This window comes from Daldinia loculata (genome assembly GCF_022478755.1).
Source record: "Daldinia loculata strain CBS 113971 unplaced genomic scaffold F4817scaffold_5, whole genome shotgun sequence".
NCBI classification, from domain to species: Eukaryota; Fungi; Ascomycota; class Sordariomycetes; order Xylariales; family Hypoxylaceae; genus Daldinia; species Daldinia loculata.
In genome coordinates, this window is record NW_026054859.1 from 272,051 (window position 1) to 296,214 (window position 24,164).

General features: G+C 46.4%; 4 protein-coding genes across 4 annotated transcripts; all 4 read right to left on the bottom strand.

The window, feature by feature from the left end:
• Nucleotides 1-1,358: 1,358 nt before the first annotated feature.
• Nucleotides 1,359-2,983, bottom strand: F4817DRAFT_356341 (uncharacterized protein; the record flags this gene model as incomplete). Its single annotated transcript, XM_049305781.1, has 3 exons — nt 1,359-2,582; nt 2,634-2,818; nt 2,872-2,983. The coding sequence occupies 3 exons, from the start codon at nt 2,981-2,983 to the stop codon at nt 1,359-1,361; spliced, it is 1,521 nt and encodes a 506-aa protein (XP_049162637.1).
• A 7,086-nt stretch (nt 2,984-10,069) lies between these two features.
• F4817DRAFT_326154 (glycoside hydrolase family 35 protein) lies at nt 10,070-14,160 on the bottom strand. Its single transcript, XM_049301851.1, has 5 exons — nt 13,759-14,160; nt 13,069-13,708; nt 12,979-13,014; nt 12,694-12,926; nt 10,070-12,638 (listed from the first exon to the last, which is right to left on the bottom strand). The coding sequence occupies exons 1-5, from the start codon at nt 13,876-13,878 to the stop codon at nt 10,620-10,622; spliced, it is 3,048 nt and encodes a 1,015-aa protein (XP_049162638.1). The 5' UTR covers nt 13,879-14,160; the 3' UTR covers nt 10,070-10,619.
• Nucleotides 14,161-15,033: 873 nt separating this feature from the next.
• On the bottom strand, nt 15,034-17,054 carry F4817DRAFT_326156 (EPT/RTPC-like protein). Its single transcript, XM_049301852.1, has 2 exons — nt 16,361-17,054; nt 15,034-16,300 (listed from the first exon to the last, which is right to left on the bottom strand). The coding sequence occupies exons 1-2, from the start codon at nt 16,509-16,511 to the stop codon at nt 15,198-15,200; spliced, it is 1,254 nt and encodes a 417-aa protein (XP_049162639.1). The 5' UTR covers nt 16,512-17,054; the 3' UTR covers nt 15,034-15,197.
• An 808-nt stretch (nt 17,055-17,862) lies between these two features.
• Nucleotides 17,863-19,703, bottom strand: F4817DRAFT_213081 (NAD(P)-binding protein). The gene is made up of 3 exons (XM_049298719.1): nt 19,582-19,703; nt 18,787-19,441; nt 17,863-18,701 (listed from the first exon to the last, which is right to left on the bottom strand). The coding sequence occupies exons 2-3, from the start codon at nt 19,193-19,195 to the stop codon at nt 18,004-18,006; spliced, it is 1,107 nt and encodes a 368-aa protein (XP_049162640.1). The 5' UTR covers nt 19,196-19,441; nt 19,582-19,703; the 3' UTR covers nt 17,863-18,003.
• Between the last annotated feature and the right edge of the window lie 4,461 nt (nt 19,704-24,164).

Here is a 24,164-nt window from a genome sequence, read left to right on the forward strand (position 1 = left end):
GTAGATTGCGATCACAACCACCAAACTTCGTCCGTTGCTGGTTGGCTCGTTGTCTCTGCGTATTATGGTCCCGTAGTTTCGGGATGCAACCGGGCGCACAACGAGGCCACATGTTCGTAGATTAGGTATGTACCTAAGGTATGTAATCAATTACGACAAGAAGCTCCGGTAGTAAAACCCGCTATTCAAACTGCATATCGTCTCTCCGCTCAACATCATCAACCCTCCATGGTCTGCTAACCTTGCTTTGTTGCTGCTTTCCTTGCCTCTGGTCTTTGGGCCACGTAAATTGAGTTACCGGGTTGCTCGGGTTAATTAGGGAGATATCGGTGAAATAATCCTTTCTTCGATATGGATGCCTTGCCTGCTACCTACTACCTCCTACTACCTACCTAGGTGAGGCGGCTTGGAAGACGGAGCCAGACGGAGCCCGCCGCAGTGCAAGAAAGGAAGATTTCTAGACCCGGCAGGTCAAATAAACCGTATCCTTGTAGGCCCTGTTCCTTTTCTACTTCCGCCTTTTGATTCGGTTTGCGGCGGCATTTGCCCTTGCAGCACTGCTAGTAAAATGCTGTGCATATAAGTACCTAGACCTAATGTACCTGCTATGCAGATGTTAATACTATGTAAAATGTACGACCTAGGATCCATTGGGATCCATTAGCCTTGTCTGATCTTCTGACCCAAAGAGCCTGCCCATCCACACCAGGGGTTCGTTCTGGGCCACTCAATGGTACTCGAGAATCGTACCGGATTAATAGTATACATGTTAAACCCCTTTGGCTAACCTGCCAGTGCTAGCATTATAGGTGTCGATAAGGACGATGGAGAAGAAGAGATGGGTTACCCCAAAAGGAATATGCGCTCGACTCCTTTTATCAATCGGGCTTGTCTGCAGATAATCTCAACTCAACAGCCCGCTGACGTCGTCGCACATAGCAACATAGCTATTTGGAGTCTTAAGCCATACGTCGGCAACGCGGGCTCAACGTCAAACGACCTCACATGTGCACATCTTTCCAACCAAATAGCCTGAATATGAAATGAACATGAATTCTAGTGACATGTACATGTACACTTCCGTATAACGGCTCGAACAATTGTGGCCGCCAAAAGCAAAACGCCTCCCCAACGCTGATTTGCATGATAAAAGATAACGCCGATGCGATGCATTGTATGTAAATGCCAATGCTTCTGAGGTTCCCTTGCCCCTTTTAAGATCCTCTAGAGAAACACGTTTTTGCCGTAAATATACACACGCTTAACAACTTTTTAAGCCCGCTACAATTGCTGTATAGTACCTGTTAAACCAATAATCATGGCTACGTAATGTTGGAATTGTGTACCAATAAAAACTATTACCGACGAGATTTCTTGTCACCCTGACGCTCGAGGAGCAGGGCAAGTTGACTTTTGGACCGGCCGAGAGGTACGGTCGGTGTTGGACTTGGTTGGGTAGGAGTAAGTCGCGAATCAAGCACGGAGCTACCAGACCTTCGGGAACTGGTTTCGGCATCTTCCTCATGTCCTTGCATTGTACTCGCGACAATCTCACCGAGCGGTGGGTTCTCGTCAAACTCTATAATCGTCCCTTGCGCTGTCGTGTTCGATACTATCGTCGTACTCGATGATATTAAACTTTGAGGCGGAGGAAGGCCGCCAACTAAATCCTGTGAGCTACGTCGTATAGAGCCAACGTCTGATCTCGACCGAGCCATGAAAGGCGAGACATCCGGACGCGGCCGCTCTTGTGTATCGCTCCGCCTATGACCGGACCCACGTCGACTCGTCTTCATAGGACTGGCATCGTCTATCAAAGTATTATTCGCGTTGTCTGTCGCGGGGTTCGACTTCATCGCATCGGCACGCTCCTCTTGGACTATCAACCGCTGATTGTCAGCACTACCTGTCTGCGAACTACCTGATTTCGAAGCGCTAGGTTTATCGGGTGAGGAAGTGGCCGGTCGTTTTCCTGCCGCCTTTGTGCTCAGCTGTTCACTTCCTTCTCTTCCCGTCGACGATACCCCCTTGCTTGAATTTTCTAGAATTGTCGTAGCGGAGCCTTGTGATCCGGACTGTCTCGAACTAAGCGAAGAGCTTCCTTCTTTGGACCCGGTCTCGGCTCTACTCACGGCAGTAGAAGACTGAGAACTAATGCGCCGAGGCATAGCAGGTCTTCTTTTGGAAGCAGTAGAAGCTACAAATCCAGCTGTCTTCTTCTTTGGTGTGGTATGGGTCGCCTTTCTCCTTTCCTCCTTAGCTGTTGAACTAGTGGAACGTTTAGAATCACCACTATTGTTCACTGCTGTACTCCCAGATGAAGCAGGCTCACTATCCTTGCTATCGTTGGCCTCGCCATCAGATCCCGGTGGTGATACAAATCGAGCTGTGGGTCGCGGCCCGGAATTCGAAGGCCCCCTAGGTTTCTTCAAGATGGGATGTGGCCGTTTCACCGTGGATGATGGTGCAGTCTTGATAGCCTCGGCCTTGCCTTTCAGGCCCGACTCAGAAGACCCTTTTCCAGGTGTCTCAGGCTTGGCTTGGACTTTTGCGGGTGGGTCGGCTTTCGAGTCAGGTGAAGGCTTTTGAACTCGTCGTTAGTATAGGTCGCTCTTCAACACCACAAAACTTACCGGCTCGTATCGATTCGCCGGACCCCGTAATTTAACGAAACTTTCTTCCTCGGAGATACTTTTAAAAAGTCGTGCAATCACTTTTCCTGAAAGATAGCGACGGTCACCGCCTAAGACGCGAGTCCAGAAGTTTTCGAGCCGTCTCGCAGTAGGATCGATAAGTTCTCGAGATGTTGTAGTAAAGACTGTGGCTCAATTAGTATTAATTACACGAAGTATGGTTAGGAACTATCTTGACCATGGCACGCCGCGAGTATCTGGCTTAGTGGAACAATGTCGTACTTTGCTATCTCCTCGTAAATATCGTTTCTATTGAACACAATGCCCTTCGGCAAAATCATGTCCGCCATCTTGACCGAATACAGCTAAGTCGGGTATCGTCGACCAGGAAGCTCACCTCTACCGCGAGCTTCCGGTAGCGACGGGTATTAAAAATTATGCACTCCGTAGTCCTTTGGACTCTGCGATTCATAGTTGAGATGCCAAAAACTTGAGCAGGTAAGGCTGATCTGATCGCCTCATCAGCTTGGAGCCGCCGTGGAACTTGCCGCCCAATACTCGCTAAGCTAGTCCACGCTGAGAATTCAGCTTGTGTCCGAGGATGGGTACTGCTCCACACAAGTGGTCTCACTCTAATGCATCGAGTAGCCTAGAACAACAACGGTATTCTGGACCCGTCGAAGGGGTCCGGTAGCCAGCAAACACGCTGGAACCCAGGCGGAATGCTGAGACACGAAAAAGAACAGCCGGGAACTGGTCATCTGTTTGCCCGTCTGCGGTAACACGTCAACAACTCTGAGAGCAATTGGATACGGGATGGTCCCGGACGTCCTATGCAGCTGTAGAGCTAACTTGTAGGCGTAAATAAATAACGACGACAGAGACTATCCTCAAAACCAGGACATAACTGTAGGGTAGCTAAGTTGGTGAGTAAATACGCAAACAGACTGAGCAGTTCTACCGGCGACAATGCGCTCTGAACAGAGTTGAGCTCGGAACTAAGGGGGATAGTCGAATTTTGGAGAATAAGTCAATAGCTCAAAAGGCAAAAGAATGCAGCGTAGTTATTATCAGTATTCAGGATAGAGGTAGGCAGACCATCGTCAACTACATCGTTGGCGTCTAGAAGACGGCGTATGTATCTGGAAGGAAATATGTATGAAATGTAGGAGAAAGGGCGTAATTTTCACAAGCTTTCGATGGGAAAATTAAGCAAAAGATCAGGTAAGTACATGTACCTAAGGAAGTAAGTATGAGACGTGAGTACCTGTATTAACGTACCTGCCTCTCAAGGGATGGCAATGGGACATGAAGGTACCCGTTGCGGTGCTACATTGACCTATTCTTGCCATTTCCCTCTGTCTGGAGCCGCGAAGCGCCTTCCACCTTGGGTCGGTATGTATTATTACTCAGACATGTGGGTATGGCCTGTAATAGGTACAGCAGAAGCAGACTTTTGGCGGCTTCGGTACCTAGAAAGCAAGCACTAACGCTTTAGGGGTCTACGGTGGGTACGACCCGCTAAAGATCAAAGACCCTAGCAGACTTTATGAAGTCTAGAAGTCCAGCATCCTCGGCTTTTTTTCGCCGTTGTCCATCTGGCATCTGGCATCTGGCATCTGGACTCCATTCTATCTCCGTCCATCCTACATACTTCCTCGTGAGTTCTCTGAAACCTCATATGTCAATGGTTCAAAGGTTGAGGGGGAACTACCAGATAGGTGCCCATGACGCAAGCTCAAACCTTCAATGTTCTTTTAAGAGAAATATACAAGCGGCTTCATATTAACCTAGGTACCTAACCTACCTAAACCTAAGTTAACCTAGTTCCATAAAGTCTATGGCGCCGCAGGTTAGCCTAGCTTCTATCCAAGGAATTTAGTCGTCTCGGATTGCCCCAGGAACTCGGACAGGACTTATGACATGGTTTTGCTTCATCGCCCACCTTATAATCCTTAGCCTTAAAGACTAACCACCACCACAAGCAACAACATGAGTGGTGGACCGGATCGCGGACCCGGATCGCACGCACTTACATCCATATGGGCAAATCTCATTAGTCTAAAGATAACAATATAATAGAGAGGTATGCATCCACTCATGAGCTTGCTTGGGTCGATCGTGAGTGCGGCCAGCATCATCTAGAGGGAAGTGTCCCCTTCTACTGGTTACAGCCATGTCCCCGTGCGGCTGCCAACTCGCACAAAATGCCTCGAATACATACTGCTCTCAAATGGAAAGGATTTCGAATTCTTCGTGCGTAGTCTAGGTATCCAGCAAGGGTTTTGGCGTCAATATGTCCCCCTCCCCTCCCCCCACAACACGTCTTCGGCGAATCTAGCTTCTATTACTAGAATTGCCTAGGGTTCTAGAATGCTTAGAATGCGCTATCTAGTCAGGGGCTTCCATCGAGCTTCTCATCTCTAACCCGACGGAGACAGATCCTTTTCCGCATTCAGTATCTGAATTTGACGGAGTACTTATCCCAGCGGAGAATAGCGATGCAACAGCGAAAATAGGACACACAGTCAAACTCTTTCCCAGGGAGCATCACCGATCATAACCATCCCTTGTCACTTGACTTAGATGTCGTCACTAACTCGCAAGATCCACGGTCGCTTTGTGCCCAGCTATTACTCGGCACTTAATCATCATCCGACTCGTTTTCATAGTACAAATTATCTATTTCGACACTCTTAGGAGCGCAATGTTCCTACCAAAAGCGCAGCATTCCTTAAGAAAGTCTAGTTAGACTCCGGTGGATCAACACGGGCTCTACGAACATCGCACATCGCACTTGATATGCCGCCTACTTTCAGCACTCTTCGCACACCGCTATCTTAGATTTAATAACCTACCGATTTTTGGGAGCGGTGGACGGTGCTACTGCGGTCGCTGGTCCACTGGACGGCTACGCCATGCTTTGCGAGGAAGACTGAAAAGTGTCAAATTCGATGCGCTAGGTTTTGGCCATACGGAAACTCCCCATTAGAAGTGCTGTAAGATCAGAGCAGCTTACCGGCCTAGGTAGGAATGTTAGGAGGTAGGTATGTTTAGTTAGCCCCCTCCCTAGGCCAGCTGCCGTTTTCTGTCTGCGCGCCGTTAAGCATTTTCTATTCCCATTGCGCCATCGAAACTTTTCATTTCCTTTTGTAGATTTTTTCCTCATCTACGGCTTTAAAGATCTGCTCTCCTGCGGGGGATGTTGAAGGTCGTGTGACCTGCTTACCTACAGCGCTTTTCTTATACCCAGACACCAACTATTGGCTAGAATGCAAAGCGCAAGCATCACCACAACAATCCCCTCCCGTGACCTCCTCACAGATAGGAAGGCTAGCGACAATGGGGTTCATATGCCTTAGTGTCATGAGGGACCTGACGCAATTTTATGCCTGGGGTCGAATTAAGAATCCCTCATAGAGGCCTCATAGAGGGGTCGCATCCGGCTGAAAGTTAAAAGTCTCTATTGAGTTTATTCCCCGCCCTTTCCTGCGACAAGTCCTTCACCGATCTACATACAGCACGCTCCAGGGCTCGCTTGACGAGAAAAGGCCTAAAAAGATAACAACTACCATAGGTATAGAGCAACTCCACATTCGATTAAAAGCCATGTGCACTACGCGCGCGCAAGTGCTCACACCGGACTGCCTTACTTTTTCCTTCTTCAAAAGAGCCGAGCCCTCGTGAAAACCCAAGGATTCTTTCACAGCTTCAAGACCTCGAATAGAAGTCTTTCAGGTTTGAAGCGCACTAAACGACCAAAGAGACCAGACCCTGTATGAATAATCTCTCTGACGCCAGCTAGCCACATGGCGGCGTCTATTACGAGCAGTACTGAAACGTTCCCCAGCGCCTATCTCTCAGGTATATTCAACTTGTATATTTCAAGTTTACGTGGGTATCTATCTGTTATTTTCTCAGTTCTTTAGACCGAGTATCGTTCTAGAGGCTTCCTGTTTAGGAAGTCGTCATTCTCGTCGTCCCGATTGGCTCAACCGAGTCGGAGCCCGGCTACGAGGCTCTCCGGGGTAACATAATATTGTTCGTTTATGAGCTTAATCTAATATTCATCTATTTCTCATATGGGTTTCGTTTCTTCGCGCACGATAATGCTACGTCATAGTCGTCGTTCAAGTTCAGACAACTCGCTGTCGAAGAGCGCGAATTATTCAGTGTTTTCTCTAGTGTACATAAGCTGAGCTGCGTCAGTAGTGGCAATCCCCTGATTATTTTTCGCGCCATTAATTGCCGTCCATGTGTTTAACTTTCCGGTCGACCTGCAGGTACGTATGCGCGTTCCGCTCAACCAGGCCAATCTCTTCTAAATTCACACACACATCTAATTCACCGGTGAGCGGGACGTCGGTCAGAATATCGCTTTCGTGACTGATCACACGAATCCTTTCGGAAGCGCCGCAGCGGTCGGGCTAGTTATAGCATTTCTTATCATCCTCCCTTGAGGAGTGCTACTGTAACCCTGGTGTTAGTGGCACCTCGGTATTACGTTCCCCAGCTCGGAAAACTGTACGGCGTAGACAGCCTCGTTTAAGTGGCTAGGATTCCGGCGATTCGACTTGTGGCCCGGACGAGGCTGATTGCTGTTACGGTTACATTCGGCCGTTACACACAAAAAGGCAGTCATCTGCACCCAGCTGCTGCGGGAGGGTTACAATGTCGAATATGCCATTAGCACCCTTATCATTGACCGCAAACTAATACCAACACGTAGGAGGAGTATTATGAAATAAGCAATGGCGCTCAGAAAGTTATCACGGACACTATTTCCTGCTGTTTTTTTAGAGTCGACGTATAACTTAGTTCTTATAGCACCCCACTATCTTATTATTTAAACAAAGATTTATCAGAAGAATATAACAGGTTTTTTTAATTGGAGTTTTGCCACTATTAAAAAAAAGGGGGGGAGGGGTTAGAAGCAAAATGCCTTTCGCAAATATTCCCCCCTGAAGAGGCTTAATAGCTGGGTATGTAATATATCCCCGCTTAGTCAGCCGTAGGTATCACGACGTGGTCATCTTTACAAGCCATTTAGCGAAAGCGGGATCGGTACGGGTTGATAGGCTCCATTCTTACTTCCTCCTAGATACTGTGTGGCGTCCGGTTCGTCTCCTATCCATTAAGAACAGTGCATGCCTCGGAGAGGCATCCTTAAGCAAGACGTCTTGTGTTAAGGGGTATTTCCCGCCATTCTAAGCCCGAAAGCTTGCCCGGGTTTATTACTTGAATGATTTGCTCTGGTTAGATAGTAATACCATCAAGATATTATCACGCGGCGTTACGTACTGTAGCACAGGGCCAGCAATACTTTATTGATACAAGCATCGTATTGAAAAAAAGAAAATTGAAAAAATTAAATGATAGGGGAAAAAACGAGATCTGTTAAGTACCTTTCATATACTTTTAAACCCTTTTTTTAACAATATAATACGAAGTATTTTACAGTAGTGGTATGCAAACTTATAATTAACTTATACGATCTTTTTAAGTATGTATATAAAGTAGATTGGACATTCCGTTACAACCACAAGGCACTTGTAGTTTCTGTAACATGTAGCAATGTTAAATAGTTGAATGCCTAGGTACTTTTCCTTTTCAAGATAACACATTGTCAAGCTATCTCAAATATCGAGCCCGCAAGTGCTTTGTAGGGTAGTTCCAAATACATGACGTGGCAACCTAAGATTAGACAAGCAAATGTTCATCTGGCCCCGATATCGAACATGATTATGCAGTAGGTATTGCTAAGTAAGAATGGGGTACTTGACTTTGATTATAAAGCATAACCTTACAAAGTCTAAGTACATTGCAGCAATTTTTGGCAACGTGTATGAACCAACTCGACTCTTATTAACCCAGTAGGGGTATTACCTGCTCCGTTAAAACGTCGTTAGTCTCAAGGTGTCCTTATTTCTAATACCACTGGCTAGCAACATAATACGTTGACTGGATCCCTTGGAGGAGTCTTGCCCCAGACTATCTGGGGTAAGTGTTTCGGTTTAGGGTTGAATGGTTAGCTAAATGAAGAAATAATCACATGCATATTGTTCCTTCGTTGTTAAAACTACTATCTATCCATTGATCATCCTATTAGAACCAACCTTTGTTCAACTTAATACGACAAGCCGTTACCTTTCCTAAGCTAAGCTGGACTTGCAATACCGCGCGGCATTAATTATTGAAGATACCAAGAAAATGGTACGCGTGAAGTGGCGTAGCACGGCCCTTCGTTGGGTATCAATTCCAGGACATCCATGACCTTTAAGTCTAGCCTAACGGAGGAAGCTTTGATTAAGCGAGGCAACCAGATTACACATGATCATTCGATATTTGATGAGCATTATGAGAAAACATGAAGTTGTAACGTAATTTTAACCTTTAAACAACGATGGCACAAACTATCTAAAAGACTACTTAAAAAAGTCCACGAATTAAGCCACTACCTATAGTTGGCCCGAGCTAGAAAAACCGTATCAACACGGAAAGTTGTGTTTATATAAATCTAAAGATCTTTAAGTACCTATATATATATAAATGTAGTCAGCGAAGACTCGGCAGATTTTCTTGATTTAGTACACCAATTAAGATCCATACAATAGTACGAGCAAAACTCGGACACTTGGGCATAGATAAACCCGAGAGCCAGTTTTACAAAAACAAATATCTGTCCTTCCGAGCTGGTACAAAAAAGATCACCAGGGGGGCCATCAAGCTGTAAAGGAATTTACTACAAGCCATCCCTTTATATTTAAGCCCCCGGCCCGCATAGTGCGACTTCAAAGTTTACGTGAGTCGGTAAGATTTTATATACTTAGACCCGATAAAATCCTGGTGATACAGATGCATATCAAAGGAAAGATCGGTGTGAGAAATCTTAAAAAAATTCCGCAGTTGTACAACGGGGAGCTGAATACGACAAATGACTACATACAAGGAGATCATACACTCCTAGCCGAGTACGACCTAAAAGTCATGCTATTAACGTGTAGCTATTCTAAGTTTAGGACATCGCTTTGAATAGTCAAGGTCCTCAATGAAACATTCGAAAAAACATACATATCATACTTGTATGATATGTACTAACTAATTATATGTTTAAGCAATGGTTAGTTAGGAATACACTACGTTACCTTTGTTTATCCTTACCGGAGATCTAAAGTGCCTTGTTAGATGAGCCAAGTTCTCGGGTCAACCCCTTTGATATATCTTCTGGTCGTAGGGCTCCCCGAGGTGGATTGAAACACCATGGCGCCGGCCCGAGCTTTAGAGCGTGAAAGTGGGCGGGCTCAGATATCGACCCGCTACCAAATATTTACCTGCCCTGTTTTTGTCTACGTATCGTCTGTGCGGATGGGACCAGCAGGCAACGCGCACGCGGCAGGGTTCTCATAGACTATCCCTGAAGCTTCCTAGGGTCAAACATGGTGTTGGGCTTACAATAACTAACCACGAACGCCTACCACTTGCCTGCGTAGGTAGCTATTGTGTAAGGGTACATTTGAGGGTCGAAATTGGAAACCCCGGAGGGATCAAGCAAGCCGAAAAGTGGGTTGGCGAAACCATAACATCACTTGTTCAGGGGAGGTGATGTGGCAGTGTGCAAGGTAGGTACTCGGTGCTGCTTAACCAAAATTCACGGTCGATCAAAAATGGCTCCTTTAGGCTTTTGGCCCTTGAACGTTGGGCAGCATTGTGCTACGAAGATAGGTACATATCAGCAGGGTTGAATAGAGCCGGTATCTATTCACGGATACGACAAGTCACTTCTTAAGAGACAAGCGACGAGGCAACGGCGAGGCGATCGTAAGGCGTCCGGCTCGAGAGCAGCAACGTGGTCTATTATTTGCTTACAATACCATTCCGAGGTGTTCTAGCTGCATCTCACACCGAATCGATCATCCGATGAACCCAAGTCTAATACCCACAACAAAGTGCGATTCACGAAGTACAGATATACCCATGCCATGTGCTCTAATACGCCCCTTGGCGTTCCTGCCACGCCGGCTGGGGGGCCAGCCACGGCTTCCTGTACCCAGACCACAATGGCATCTCAGCCTCGAGCGCAAAGCTATCAAGCCTAGCACCAGCCTCGTCGAGCGACCACAGCGTAAGCGCCACGGTATTCACACCGTTGTGGTTGAGCACACCTTCCGGCACCGGGAACACGGTCTGGGGCCCTAGGTTAGCCACGTATTTTCCGAACTGCCAACCGTTGACGAAGAGCTGGCATCGATGACGGCCGGCGCCGGCGGAAGAGTTGGCGAATACGAAACTTAGCGGCACATCGTAGCCTGCGGGCACATCGAGCGAGAAAGTCGTCGTGAAGAACCCGACACCTGCCGAACGTATGCCCTCTGTGACGGGGTTCGAAGATTGCCAGTCCTCGCTCGGTGGCTCTGGTTGATGGTATCCTTGTCTTTCAGCGAACATGCCGCCTTCGTTACGAGGGCCCCGCGCGAGGTCATAGTACGATTCGCCGCCGAGGTTTCCCGTCATCTTCCACGTCACATCCGACTTCTCGTGTCCGTCCAAGTCGAAGTTGATAATTCCCATCGGTGCCTTAATAGCGTCCGTCCCAGGCGCTTCTTCATCCTGTCCCATGTGGTCGATCAATACCGTGAAGACGTAGGACGTGCCGGCCTCGAGAGAGTGGGATGTTAGTGAGATGGTGTCGTTGTGTGTGGATCCACCGTCTGCTCCGTCCCATGATGTAACGAACTCATCATTAAGCCATAGTGAGTAGCCAAAGTCGTTCCCACCTGTTAGGTTGAGGAGTAAACTCGACTCGTCTCCCCTGGCCGTGAAATGGCCACGATATATAAGTGAACCGCTATGAAAGCCATAGTCGCTCGCATAAAGGGATGTCGGGGTAAGTAGGGGTTGAGGGTTATTAGTCGACGGATTATCGCATTTGACCCATTTCGAATCGTCGTAGGAGGCCTGGATCTCAGGAAGGGAATCGATATATTTCCACTCCAAGGAAATCAAGTCGGGTAGAGTAACATTGGGAGCTTGGAATTCCAATTGCGCGGCAAGTTTTCCGTCTCCGTTATGCTTCGCGCCAAGATCTCTGTTGTTAAACGACAAAGCTTTCACTTTACCAGAAGGTTCGTGGATTAACTCGATGTCGGTCGTGCCGTTAATATCTCCAGTAAGACGAAGTACTTCCCCATCGAGGACTGCCGTACGGATCAGATAAGGACCCTTCACGACGACGGTGGATTTAGACGGAGAAGAATAATTCGCGATTGGGGCTTCTGCTGGTAGTTCCGTGACCCAATAGGTGTAAGCGTCATTGCGCCACAACAAGAGAACCTCCAGTTCGTCTCCAAGTCTCAGGATCTTTCTTTCTACAGAAACTTCCCATTGGACCACTAGCGTATTCGAATCCAACAATTTGGTCTTCACGGTGGTATCGTTGGGACTCGTCTGGGCAGATCTTGTAGCCAAGTTTGTTAGACCAATAGCGAATTCATGGGTTTCCCCAGCTCCGCCGTAAAGGATCAGTGTTCTCTTGCCTAGCCCGTCTTGGGCCCATGTGAATATCTCCGCGGTGCAGTAAATCAAGTTTATTCCACCGACGTCGTAGTCGGTCAAATGGATCTTTGAATCCCTTCTGGTCAACACTAGCTCCCCGCCAAGTTGGGGTATCGATATGTTGCCGGCGCTTGTCGGCACGATGAGCTTATAGGTTGCCGTGTTTGTGGACGTCCAATCGGCATGGCGAATGATGTAAAAGTTGGTGGTGGAGTCAGTTCCGAATAATGGCGTAGTGGCGATCTCCTCAGTCGAGACGTAGGATCCATTTGACGCATTCCCTGGTACCGCAGTCAAGTATGCAGGGGACACTTTGAAGAAATTGGCTTCCAGCTTCTCCTCTGAATATTTCTCCCGCCATATGTGACGATTCTCCTTGATGGCCGCACCATAGTCGTACGAACTATCGCCGCCTCTATACCCCAAGTTACCCCAGTTCGTTCCTCCATACGTCTGCACGAGATTTAGTTTAATACGTCATGATGCAGGAGAGCGAATGGCCACCAACCATGTACACGTTAAAGATCTTGATGGCAAAGCTGTAGTTGTTCTTCCACAAGACACGGACTGCTTCCTGGTTGATGAGCGCGTTGCATGCATCTGCACTAACGCTCCCAAAGCCAGTTCCAGAACCCCCTTGAAATTCGGCTATGAAGAAGGGAGTATTGGGGCTATATTTTTGGTGCATAGTCTGCCAGTTCTCCGGCCATCGAATCTTGGGCCAGACGTCAGGATGTGCGCCTATTATACTATTAGAAGACAAATACAATAATAGGATATTCGTGGTACTCACAGTCATATCGAAGAGGATATGCGTCTATACCATACACTACAATAAATGATCAGCTGTGAATCATAAACCAAGCCTGGATATAATACCCACGGTCTATTTCGCCCATCCCACTACCTGGCGCCCAATTCCCTTGATAAAGATGGTCGTTGACCATCTGCGGGACCACATTTCCGGCTTTCTTGAATTGCTGCTTGACATGTTCCATGTAGTCGCTGTTTGTCTGAGCTGGAAAATCGGTATTGTTGACATCTGGCCATGTGTCGTATTCGTTCTCGGACTGCAACATCACAACCGGGCCGCCATTTATAATTTGAGCATCAGCAATCAACTTGCCCACAGCTTCGGCGTAGAGTTCGGTTGAGTTAACAAATTCCGGGTCACTCCCCCGAAGAGGGGCTTTGATCCGCGCCGTCCAACCCGGGAAGCCTCCCAAGGCCGTTTCGGCGTTGATATACGGGCCGGGTCGGGCGATCAGATAGATGCCTGCTTCTGCGGCAGCTTTGAAGAATTCGTCAAGTGCAAACACTCCGTCAAAACGTACTTGTCCCTGTGAGCCTTCCACAAGACCCCAATAGGTATAAAACGATACCGCGTTGAAACCTAGGGCTTTGATCTTCTGAAAGATGTCCAACCACAAACCTGGGCTCGGCAGGCGCCAGGGGTGGAACTCTCCTGAGAATATGAACAACCGTTCTCCTCGAATTATCATAGAGTACTTATCCCACGTAACCTAGTCGAATTTAAGCAATGGCAAGAGATGAGTTCGACGTCTTTCCTTACCAGTCCCTCTAAGGGGCCTCTAGGCCCAACCCCAGAGCCTACATCGCGTGATGGTATATTTAACCCTTGCCCATATGGCAACAAGTAACATAAGATAGTAAGGAGACCCGAGAACAACATCGTGTTGAACGTTCTGCGACCCTTACTGAAGTCCACTAAAGCTGGTAAGCATAGATTTAGGGGAGCCTATCCTCGCATCTCGGATGCAGTGCCATGCCACCAACTTTGAAGCACGAGCGTTACATCCATTTTGAGCTCGGCATAGCAGCAGACTTATAACATGCTTCATGGTTAAGAATATCCCGAGCTGTGGAGAAGGTATGGAACCCTGGTGTTGATATGATCCTTAAAAACTCCGCTTCTCCAACTTTCCCCCAGGTCTATCAGGGGATTGCGGGTCCTAAGACTATGGGGATTTGTTAATTGGTGCGAAATATTGATGGTCGTCGCTATCGGTTTAGGCAAAATAAAGTTGGTTTCCCGCCTTTGGTATAGTTTCGTTTCTGTCATTGACGGGTCGTATCTCGGTTTTACACGTGCTTAAGATACTTCTAATAGCTACCCATTTGCTACAAGGATTCAAGTATAATTGATTGGTCCCTTAAGAAGGTACTGAAACTTAGGAACAGCTTTGCTTTTCTCATAAAAGCGGTGCATGTTTGTGTTGTTGTTGTTTGGTGGAAAGTGGTACATAGTAAGAATAAATTTGATTAGTTATAAGCCAAGAAGATAGTTTTCATACGCTATATCAATATTATTAATAGGCATTGCGTTATAATACCCGATAAATTGCCACAAGTCGATAAGTGTTTCTCGATATAGGTTATGATCTGGTTTATGGTTCACATTGTAAAAGTCTAATCAAAAACAACATTGAACATTTTTTAAAGAAAAAAGAGAATCACATAATACGATTTTACAAGTAAATCATGATTCTTTACTTCATTTAAGCTATCATTTATTGGTGTCATTTTTAATTCATGTTTGGAATATAGAAGCTTAACAGGTAACTAGTGTAAGATTGTCGTTTCGTGTTATGTTTGCTGCGAGTCAAAGCAGCCAGGCAACATAAAGAAATTTGAAATTTAACACCGAAGAACCTAAGACTGATGTCTAAGAACATTGATTAATACTAGCAATCGAAAATGTGAAGTACCCAATGTATCCTAGAATACTGGAAAGGGTATCCAACCTATTACCTACCTAGCTAATGATTCTTTTCTCTCGTGAGGGTTAAAATGAATGGTTGGACTGCTGATAGGTATGTAAAACGAGTCAGGAAACGTATAATATTCTAACACTAATTGATAGTAGTACAAGAACAATTTCAAGCAGCAATCCTTGTAATAATATATATTATACAGGTTGGTAATGTCACATGACTCTAAACAAATCGGGCGAGGCTGGCTACCTATGATAGGAGATATTATGCCGCTCAGTTAAGGAAAAGATATACTGGCACCATCCACAATAGTACCCTTATTAAACCATTGAACCGTGGGAAGCAACTCACTCACTACCCATCTGGCTGTGGTAGTGTGCATGGACCCATCTCCAAAAGGTTCATGCGTCTTATCCTTCCTCATCTTCTTGTCCAACTTTAAGTCCTTGAGAGATGTCTCGAGATGGCTTATATCGTCAGGACTACTGCCTTCTGCATCTGCTGGCTTAGTACCTCGAGGAAAGCTTGTCCGACCGTCTGCCAATGCCTGGAATACGACTAACTGATCTTGTAGGTACTCGTCAACGGCTCCGCGGATCGTAATCTCATCAAAAAGGTCATGGCAGACTTTCCGCGATATTTCTATGCTCAGAGCTTCTGGCGTCTTGTTCTTCCGGGATTTATCATACAGATAATCACGGCCCCAACGGAGACCAGTATAGGAGTGAGCTACTAGCAAAGTGTACATACGAGCATCATGCCCGCTGTCTTCCAACAATAGGAAATTAATATCCACATTAGGGAATAGTTCGCTAAGATCACTCGCAAGGGCCTTCTCGAGTGGTACTTGGAGAGCATATGGCACAAGCATGCTCACGTCAACCTGCTTGAGCTTGAAGTCTTCCGTGGTGATTGGTCTGTCCCATGGCTCTTGAACTTTCAAGGCTCCTCCTGGGGGAAGAGGCTGGAGTCTTAGCCAAATGCACCCCATTTTGAGAGGGCCTGTTGCCCAGGATCGCCTCTTTAACTGTCTCTCAACAGCGATGCCGAAACGATCCTTCAAGGTAGGCAACAAGACTTGATCGAAATACTCATATGACAATGAGAAAGCCACATTTGTCCCACCGTGAATCTCGAGCTCGATAGGCTCTCCGGTGTCATTCCCTGCAAATAAGAGGAAAGGGAAGATTGCCTGAAAGATAAGCAGAGTACTTGAGGCACTGCTTTCGGCGACGATCTCGAATTTGCGCCCCTGAAGTGTGGTGGGAGGCTGCAATGGCCTAAACTCTAGAGATTGGCTGCCGACCTCCAACCCATCGACTTCAGCTCCCGTAGCTTCCGCTAGCCATAGGATGGCCGCTACGTGCTGTGCCTTCAAGCCTGTACCCGACTTATTAGACAAGATGTATTTTCGAGGCGATACTTAGAGTAAGCACTAACCACCTCCCCGTTGCCCTGGACGATTTCCTCTCACATGGTTAATGCGGATAGGTCGTGATATTACCGCCGAGAGGCCACAGGCTATCCTTACAATCTGGCCGCCGCCTTCCCCCGTTCGCCCATCCAATAGCAGAGGTTTCTTTGATGTCATGCCGTATCCCAATTTTGCGCGATATACCTAATCGGTAGGATGTCGATGATGGATGGTGAGAGTGATTTTCTCTCGTGAGCGATCTTTTTAAGACATATTATTGCGTAGCTGAGACTGGGCTGTACGAGGGTGAGTCATTCGGTGCCTAGGCAGGATTCGATCACCACTCTCATCGGGCTGTGATGGCAGGATCTTCACATCTATACCTGTACTACAAGTTCCCTACATGCGTGTTTTTTTACGATGAAGTTTCATCCCCCCTCCTTTACGATGTACGTTGGTTAGTTTCTAAAGGGTGTTGTTGCATGAGGGGGAGGTTACCCAAACCAAGGTAGGTATCGAAACGCCTTGACGTTAGAAGAATGCGTATGCCAAAGCGTAGGGAAATCCAAGTAAATACCTATGTACAGTCATTGGCGCTAGCTCTGTGGGTCAAGTCTCCTTCGTTTTCTCCACCACCTAAGTGCTTGGTAGCGGGTATGTAACTATTAACTAGGGACTTTGTAGCTTGTTTACATGTGAAATTCTAGTTGGAGATTCCGTATCTCTACAAAAGATAACATTATACTACAAGGTCAAGTTGAGGATTATATTCCATATAAGCCATTGATATTTCTATATTGAATATAGCGTGGTTAGTCTTCTGTTTTATTTCATTTCGTATACCGATTAGAATCATTTTGGTTCGACAGCTAAGGTTATACGGCCGATGCATATTTTGTGATACAAGGTTATAAATCATGATATTTAATGGCATGATGTCATTCCGAACGTAGCCATCAAACCAGGATTAATACTTGATAGCCAATATATTCATCTATGTACCACTCCCATTAATAAGTGAACATTGAGCTGGGGCCTATCACCCGTTACTCACGCAATTGATCAAACTTCTACCTCATAGCCCTCGGAAGACACGGATTGATTAAACCATCTAGCAAAGGTAAGTAGAAAGAAAGTAGGACTAAATGTTAATACTGTCCAACCCCTCACGTTCTGCAGCTATTGCAGGCTTTGATTCGACAAACGTAGAGTTACGCGCGTTAACCATTATATCAACTCTCATCCTTCCGATGTGTGCCTTCTTTCACATATTCCAACTTTTAAACCACTCTGGAATGATCTACTATTGGAAACGGCCTAAGCTGGGTTGTTCGATTGGCTATTATACTAGCCAATCATATGACGACGAAGAAATTACTCTTAGTTAGGAACAGAGTTCCGAGATGAGGTTACTGGCGCTAACACCGTTTCGCGGTAAATCGTCTACTTCCCTGATTGCGCTCTAGGACTTAATATCCCATTACTCTAATAGCGTATTCTGTTAGTGGTCATAGTCGCCAAAGCGATGGATAGTAGTTGATTCCTATGAGCAACTTGCGTTTCAAGAAATCTACTATGTTAATACATGCCGTCAAATCGCCAGTCCCCGAGTAGACGATATTCAAGAACGGAAAAATGAAAGCGGAAAAGACCAGACTGCGAATCACGTTTAGCCTTTGAACACTCTACCGGCCTCGATCTCTGCGAATACGGCCATAGTATGCTGATAGACCTTCTCCGCAGTGCCATTCTCGCGAACCTTGCCATATCCCTTTCCCTTAGGAAACGTGTCGCCGTCTTTATTCACCCTATACGCCCCGCTTCCGACATCTCCGTCCATGCCCTCGGCCGGCTCAACGCCGTCCACGCTTCCCAACGGCGTTTCCATACTGTCCTTTACATCTTCAGGTCTTCGCGCCGGGAACCTCGCTGGCGAAGCCATGAACAAGATGTTCTGCCCGCATTCTTCGAACGGTACCCACCAAGGCCTAAATAAGGGGTTGACAATGTAGGTTATCAGGAACTTGAGCCACCAGGGGAAGTTGCTCTTCAACGCAATGTCGGTGGGCACGTAGCCCGGGTGCTGGTGGCAGAGAGCTATCCGGCCTGGGTTGCGACGCGCAACTTCTTCGAAGAAGATGTTGGTCAAGCTGACTAGATGCGCGAAGGCAGTCTGAAACTTCTGGTTCTTTGGGTTTCGCAACGCGAGGTCGTCGAGTACAAGTGCTTCCTTGATGCTTGCGTTGAGTACCGAGACGACGTGACCGGCTCCGGGAGACGCGGTCAGGAGTGGAAGTAGTCTTTCGACGAAGCGCGCCCGCGAATAGTAGAGCAGGCTGTAGTACTTGTCGAGGCCTTCCTTGGTATCTATTTCCCATGTTAACTGGGTCAATTAGATGCGTGTTTGTTTTGAGTTTCTTAATTTCGAGGGTTTATAGGGCTCAAGGAGTACCTTCAGCCGTGAGAGACAAGACTCCCTGGCAGTTCACCAAGAAGTCAATCTTCGCCACTCCACCTCTCGCGCTGGCTTCTTGCTGCTCGGTTCGAGTAATATCAGCGCAGACGCGATCGACCTCCCTTAGAAGCGACATGTCGCCCTTATGAAATCGGAACATCCCCCGTGAACACACTTCCGAGCATTCGGCAACGATCTTACGTCCGGCTTCTTCATTTCTACCAACGATATGCACGCGAAGCACATTCTCCTCCCGATCCCCGCGATCCGCAAACGTTGCGGCGAGTGCCCGCACCGCACTCTCACCAATCCCCGCCGTGCCGCCAGCCACAACAGCCACATACGGCTTTGTCGCCGAGTTGGCAAGTGCCGCGTTCGCGGATCGGATGATATCGAGCTTGACCATCGTGTATATCTAATGGATGAGAATGTTGATCTTGTGACCGCAAGGAAAGAATAGAGACATCTTTAGCGTAAGACTCGTCCTGAGCCACGAGACCTTATGTAGTCGTACCACTCCCAGTAGGCTCGGAGCAATAGATATCTTCTTCAATACCAAACTCCAAATTCGATGTCATTTCTCCTCTTTCTAGATCGTGGTTTAATTGAATGTGTCTTCTTGTTGGTGGTAGCATACTTATTAACCCGGTCCCTAATAGAGATAGAGACGGGTTAAGTGTAGTGCATACGCGTAGGCTAGCCACGACTTGAACTGACGGTAACGGGTTAAGAATAGACGACGGCGGGTTATGATAGATTTATTGGGTCCTTAAATAGTAAAAATTTACCTACATTATTACAATTTTTAATAGTACTCCGGATAATATCACACCTTCCACCTTATAGAAGACTAGGGGAGCCTTGTAAGCTGGGGATAAATTTGAAGGGTTGTTCCATGACGCTCAAAATCGAGGTTGTGGCTGTTGTAGTTGTTCCGGATTGAACTATTGTACCGTTTGAAGTTAAGCTGCACGTCGACCTTTTGAGATATTATCTCCAACGTCGCACAACAGTGCTGACTTAAGCGGGTAGCGCACGGGTGTCGATGGGGTCTTATTTGCTGTATTATTATAGCTTATAGACGACAAGTCTATAGACATATCATATATGAAGTTGAATAATACATATCAAACTACACCAAAGGTCCCTCTACATGGGGATCTACGCCGCAACGCTTGAGTCAGCCCCTTGAAGCTGGGAGCTATTTTACTCCATCAAAGAACCGATTGTTCCCTTTTTGAAGCTATTCGGGACTATTAAAGGCTAGATAACTAGCAACTACGCTAGGAGCAGGCTACGGAACAGACACATGTATGTACCGCAGATCTAAAGTGTCTAGCAATAGACAAGTAATCGAACAAGGGCAACATCGGTATTTTGGTCTCTATGAGCTGGTCTTACTATGGATTGGGGGAGTAGTAACTACTACTATTAATAAGTAAGAATTAGGCTGTAGTGCTAATCTAAATTAGTTTGTTGCTGCATATATTATTTGATATACACGTTGTACTAAGGCATTCCGGCCTAACGATGAGCCTACTTAGCATGGTTGCAACCAGTCAGCAATACATATCCCAATAGAAACGCTCGCATAATATTGACCTACGATACGCACCACAGCTCAGTAAGGGCTGTAGCCTCGCTGAATCTACCGGCATCTCTGCTGTTTGCCTTGTGAATAATCCTCAGCCCTAGGAATTGGAGATGTTCACCAGACCGCCCGGCTTGTTCTGTACAACAGGCAGACCGATGATATTCACATTTCATAGCCCATCCTGGGCTCGTGCGGAAGCTGCCCTCTCGTCGGGATGAAACCACGGGTCCCTGATTCGGCCGGAAAATCGACAATGTTGTCTCACCAGCCCTCGAGAGGTTGTACTATTAGGCACAGATGTAACGATTCCACAACCCAATCGGTTGGAGAACGCTTCTTCCTCGCAATTGGTTAATTGGTTACCAATGTGTTACTGAAACTTTTTCGGTATGAAGGTCAGTTCTCCAACCACCTTCCTACAACTGCAGCCTAGCCTAAGCCTAAGGAGCCATCTCACGACAGCTAACAATAGGAGTAATGATAGTCCTTTCCTCGGCTACTGGGATAATATGGGATAAATTATTGGTTGCAAAGTGGTTTTACGTCGTAACTGTGATAAGAGAACTCCTTACATAGGGGCGAATAGGAACAATTCCAGTATTGTATCCATTTAGAAGCCATCATTCTTATAAGGTACCTACATACATATGTTGCCTGATCACATTAGACTAAGTAAAAATTACCCTATTGAAAAGGGATATTGGCGTTGCCTTATTCAAAGTTTCCACAAGAACCTGGTTAGCAAACATATGAAGCTAACGCCAAGATGGATTGTAGGGTTCTTGTCAGGTTTTAGCTTTAGAAAAGAAGCACCGTACCAGGTTTACTTTGGCACTAAATAAACCGACCCCATGGTAGTTATGGATCACCGTAGGGTCCCCGGTACCTATCACACGTGTATCAATATCTTAATTAATCAACCTTGTCCTTATTCCAGACGCGTGGGCATTTGCGATGTACGCTAAAAGATCTACCTACCGGAGAATATTTCTGTGTGCCGTATTTCAGATGGAGCTTCCTTCGACTATCAACCTGGCTCGCTCTTATGTACTACAACTCATTCCTCTGCGACAATCTCACAACATCCTAAAACATTAATTTGCTGCCGTTCGCGTCATCGTGATGGGTAAAGTAACCCATTAGAGTAAAGTAACCCATTAGATCCAAAACTTTCTTCCCTTCGGTCGTCTGGGGTGGAGTTTATATATACGGATATTGCCGTACAAAAACTCTCATGCTTGAATAGTCGATTAAGGCAACCAAACTAAAACTCATTGACCCTCCACCCAGACGTATCGGCAACTACTTAGCCTCTATCCACCCTTTGTCGGTGTCTCACTTAATCCTTTCTGTCGGAAATATCCCTGTCTTCGATGTGTTCGCGTCAAACCCCTCGAACTCCGCCTCAACTCCTCACGTCATCGATTTAGTAAGTTATCTTAGTTGCCTTCGAATGGGGATACGCTGGTCGATATCATTGAGATATTTGTCCTGCATAGGTAGGTAGTTAAAATCTATTCTTAAAACACAATTAGCAAATGTAATTGGTACCTTGGGTGGTCTCACCGCCATCCATTGAACTGCCGGCATATGTATTAGTCGTAAAGCGGAGATAGCAGCCAGGTTTACCTAATTCACTGTCGCCTCGACCTTCTTACTCTACTGCCCCATTGCACACTATGCATGTAGGTGAACCCGAGTGCTGTACAAGGCGTCGAGCCTTTCTGCTGGTTTATATGATACGGGCGGACGTAGGACTCTTATGCAAGAGAATAGGACGTATGTAGGTAAAAATACGTAGGCATTAGCCCCATGAGAATGTATCCCTTGACAGTTCACTTGCGGGTATGTGACAGGGGCCCCTGGAGCAACAAGGCTGCCAATGCTTGCTACGTATGTATTAGGTATAACTATATCCCCGCAGCTTCTCAGCCTTATTGTAGGACGATCTAAGGTTCACTTGAAAATAACGGAAGTCACCGTCCATGTAACATACCTCTATATTATCATGACCGTTATATTGTAGCAAATATTGTAGCAAATATTTAACTTATTTAAACAGCATACATTGACAAACATAGCAGTTTCAAACAGTAAAAAAAAATCCTTAAAACATTTCATCGAGTGCTTATCTCACATGCTGTGCTGCCCAACGGGCATGTATTATGCAACTGTCCGACCTTTTCCTTGCTTTAATTAAAGCATTAAACTCATCTTCGTCCCTCTTATTGGACAATCAAAAGCTTCTTCAGCATTCCTTGCATTAGTGCACAATGTTTCACATATTTTTGCTTCTTGAGACATGTGACCACTGACCAGTTCGTTGTGATATGTCGTATTATACAGTTGACAACACAGTTTCGTGACACAGTTTAACGATAAGGTTTCCTTTTCTTTCAAGATGCAGTTAAGAGGCGTCTTTGGCATACCAAGACTGCCTTGACCGATAATAAAAAGAAAGCAATAGCCCGCTTAGAACTTGACGCCCTTATGCAGGGACGTCGTGTCGGAGGCATATTGGCTAGCACATGTTGTAAGTAAGGGTTCTATCAACTCACAACCTCGTCTTTGCCACTTGATACTTATCTACGCATATAGGTCTATGTTATGCATAAAATCTCTGGGTTTGGGCATCAAAGACATGACCGATTGCCAGTGGGTGCCCGGCAGCCCGGCCGGCCTTAGGTCGAGTCCCGTCTGGAAAATGGCACGGTACATACAGTATATCACAACGTGGAAAGCGCCATGAATCAGTACAGCAAGTTAGGCAACCGAGAAGGAGACCAGTGATCGAAGACAAGGAACGGGAAACAAAGCGATCGAATGGAGGCGTCCTTTGAACAGTTCAATCGTTGGTCGCCTTCAGCAATATTGTAAGTAATAACATCCCAATGAGAACGCCGCCTAAGCAGGCTTCAAGCTTCAGCCTACATTCATAAAGGAATGAGAAATGAGGAATGAGGGATCGCATTGACATAGGATCGGGGCGACTTTGGGTCAAGGGCTAAGGTCGCTATGGCCCAAGGCCATGGGCAAGCCGTGTTAAATATCAATGGGGGTTTGTATGGTCGAAGTTGATTGCTCAAGGCAATCTTCCTACACGGTTGTATTCATCCGGATGGATGCAAACAGTTTGGACAACAAGCAAACTCGCTATGACAGGGAAACAAAGCCCCCTCCTCAAAAGCTACGATACGCCCCTGTTCAAATAATGATACCTTAGGTAATTTATAGTCGATATATGACTAATGCAGCATCGCGTTGTACATAGGGCTGGGCGGGTGATTGACAACTGATCAAACGTCGAACATTGAATGCGAACCTATCATACTCCCTTGTTAGCGCCACGCTTCAATACCCTCCTTGAATAGAATGCTAATTATCTTAATGCGTACCTAAGGTAATCAATACTGTCTGAATTAGTAAAATTTCAGCTCGCTAATATTATTCTCGTCTCGCATCGTCAGCGCAGCGTTGTTACCTATTTTTGGACTTCTTTATCTACCTACACCGTAGCCTACGGACCGTAGGTACGACCTAGGGAAGGCCTCTAATAATTAGATAGGCAACTAAGGAAACGTGCGGCTGTGGATGATATTAAGATGCATGATAGTGGCATGACGCCCAATCATCCGTCTGTGAGCCCCTAGCGGATTACGGAGCCGGTCGCGGAGACATGATATCAAAGCCACATGGCATCGCCAAGAAGGAGTTGGAAGCCTTAGAGATGTACTGGATATTGAGCTTGTTGGAAATCTGGGTCAAATGATTATTACGAGAT

Bases quoted from the DNA above. Each gene is read 5' to 3' on its own strand.
- F4817DRAFT_326154 (XM_049301851.1), bottom strand. From the start codon at position 13,878: ATGTTGTTCTCGGGTCTCCTTACTATCTTATGTTACTTGTTGCCATAT. The intron at 13,709-13,758 runs GTAAGGAAAGAC...AAATTCGACTAG, and splicing joins GAGGCCCCTTAGAGGGACTG to GTTACGTGGGATAAGTACTC. The intron at 13,015-13,068 runs GTGGGTATTATA...CATTTATTGTAG, and splicing joins TGGGATGGGCGAAATAGACC to TGTATGGTATAGACGCATAT.
- F4817DRAFT_326156 (XM_049301852.1), bottom strand. From the start codon at position 16,511: ATGACATCAAAGAAACCTCTGCTATTGGATGGGCGAACGGGGGAAGGC. The intron at 16,301-16,360 runs GTTAGTGCTTAC...AGTCGGGTACAG, and splicing joins TCCAGGGCAACGGGGAGGTG to GCTTGAAGGCACAGCACGTA.
- F4817DRAFT_213081 (XM_049298719.1), bottom strand. From the start codon at position 19,195: ATGGTCAAGCTCGATATCATCCGATCCGCGAACGCGGCACTTGCCAAC. The intron at 18,702-18,786 runs GTACTCCTTGAG...CATGGGAAATAG, and splicing joins CTTGTCTCTCACGGCTGAAG to ATACCAAGGAAGGCCTCGAC.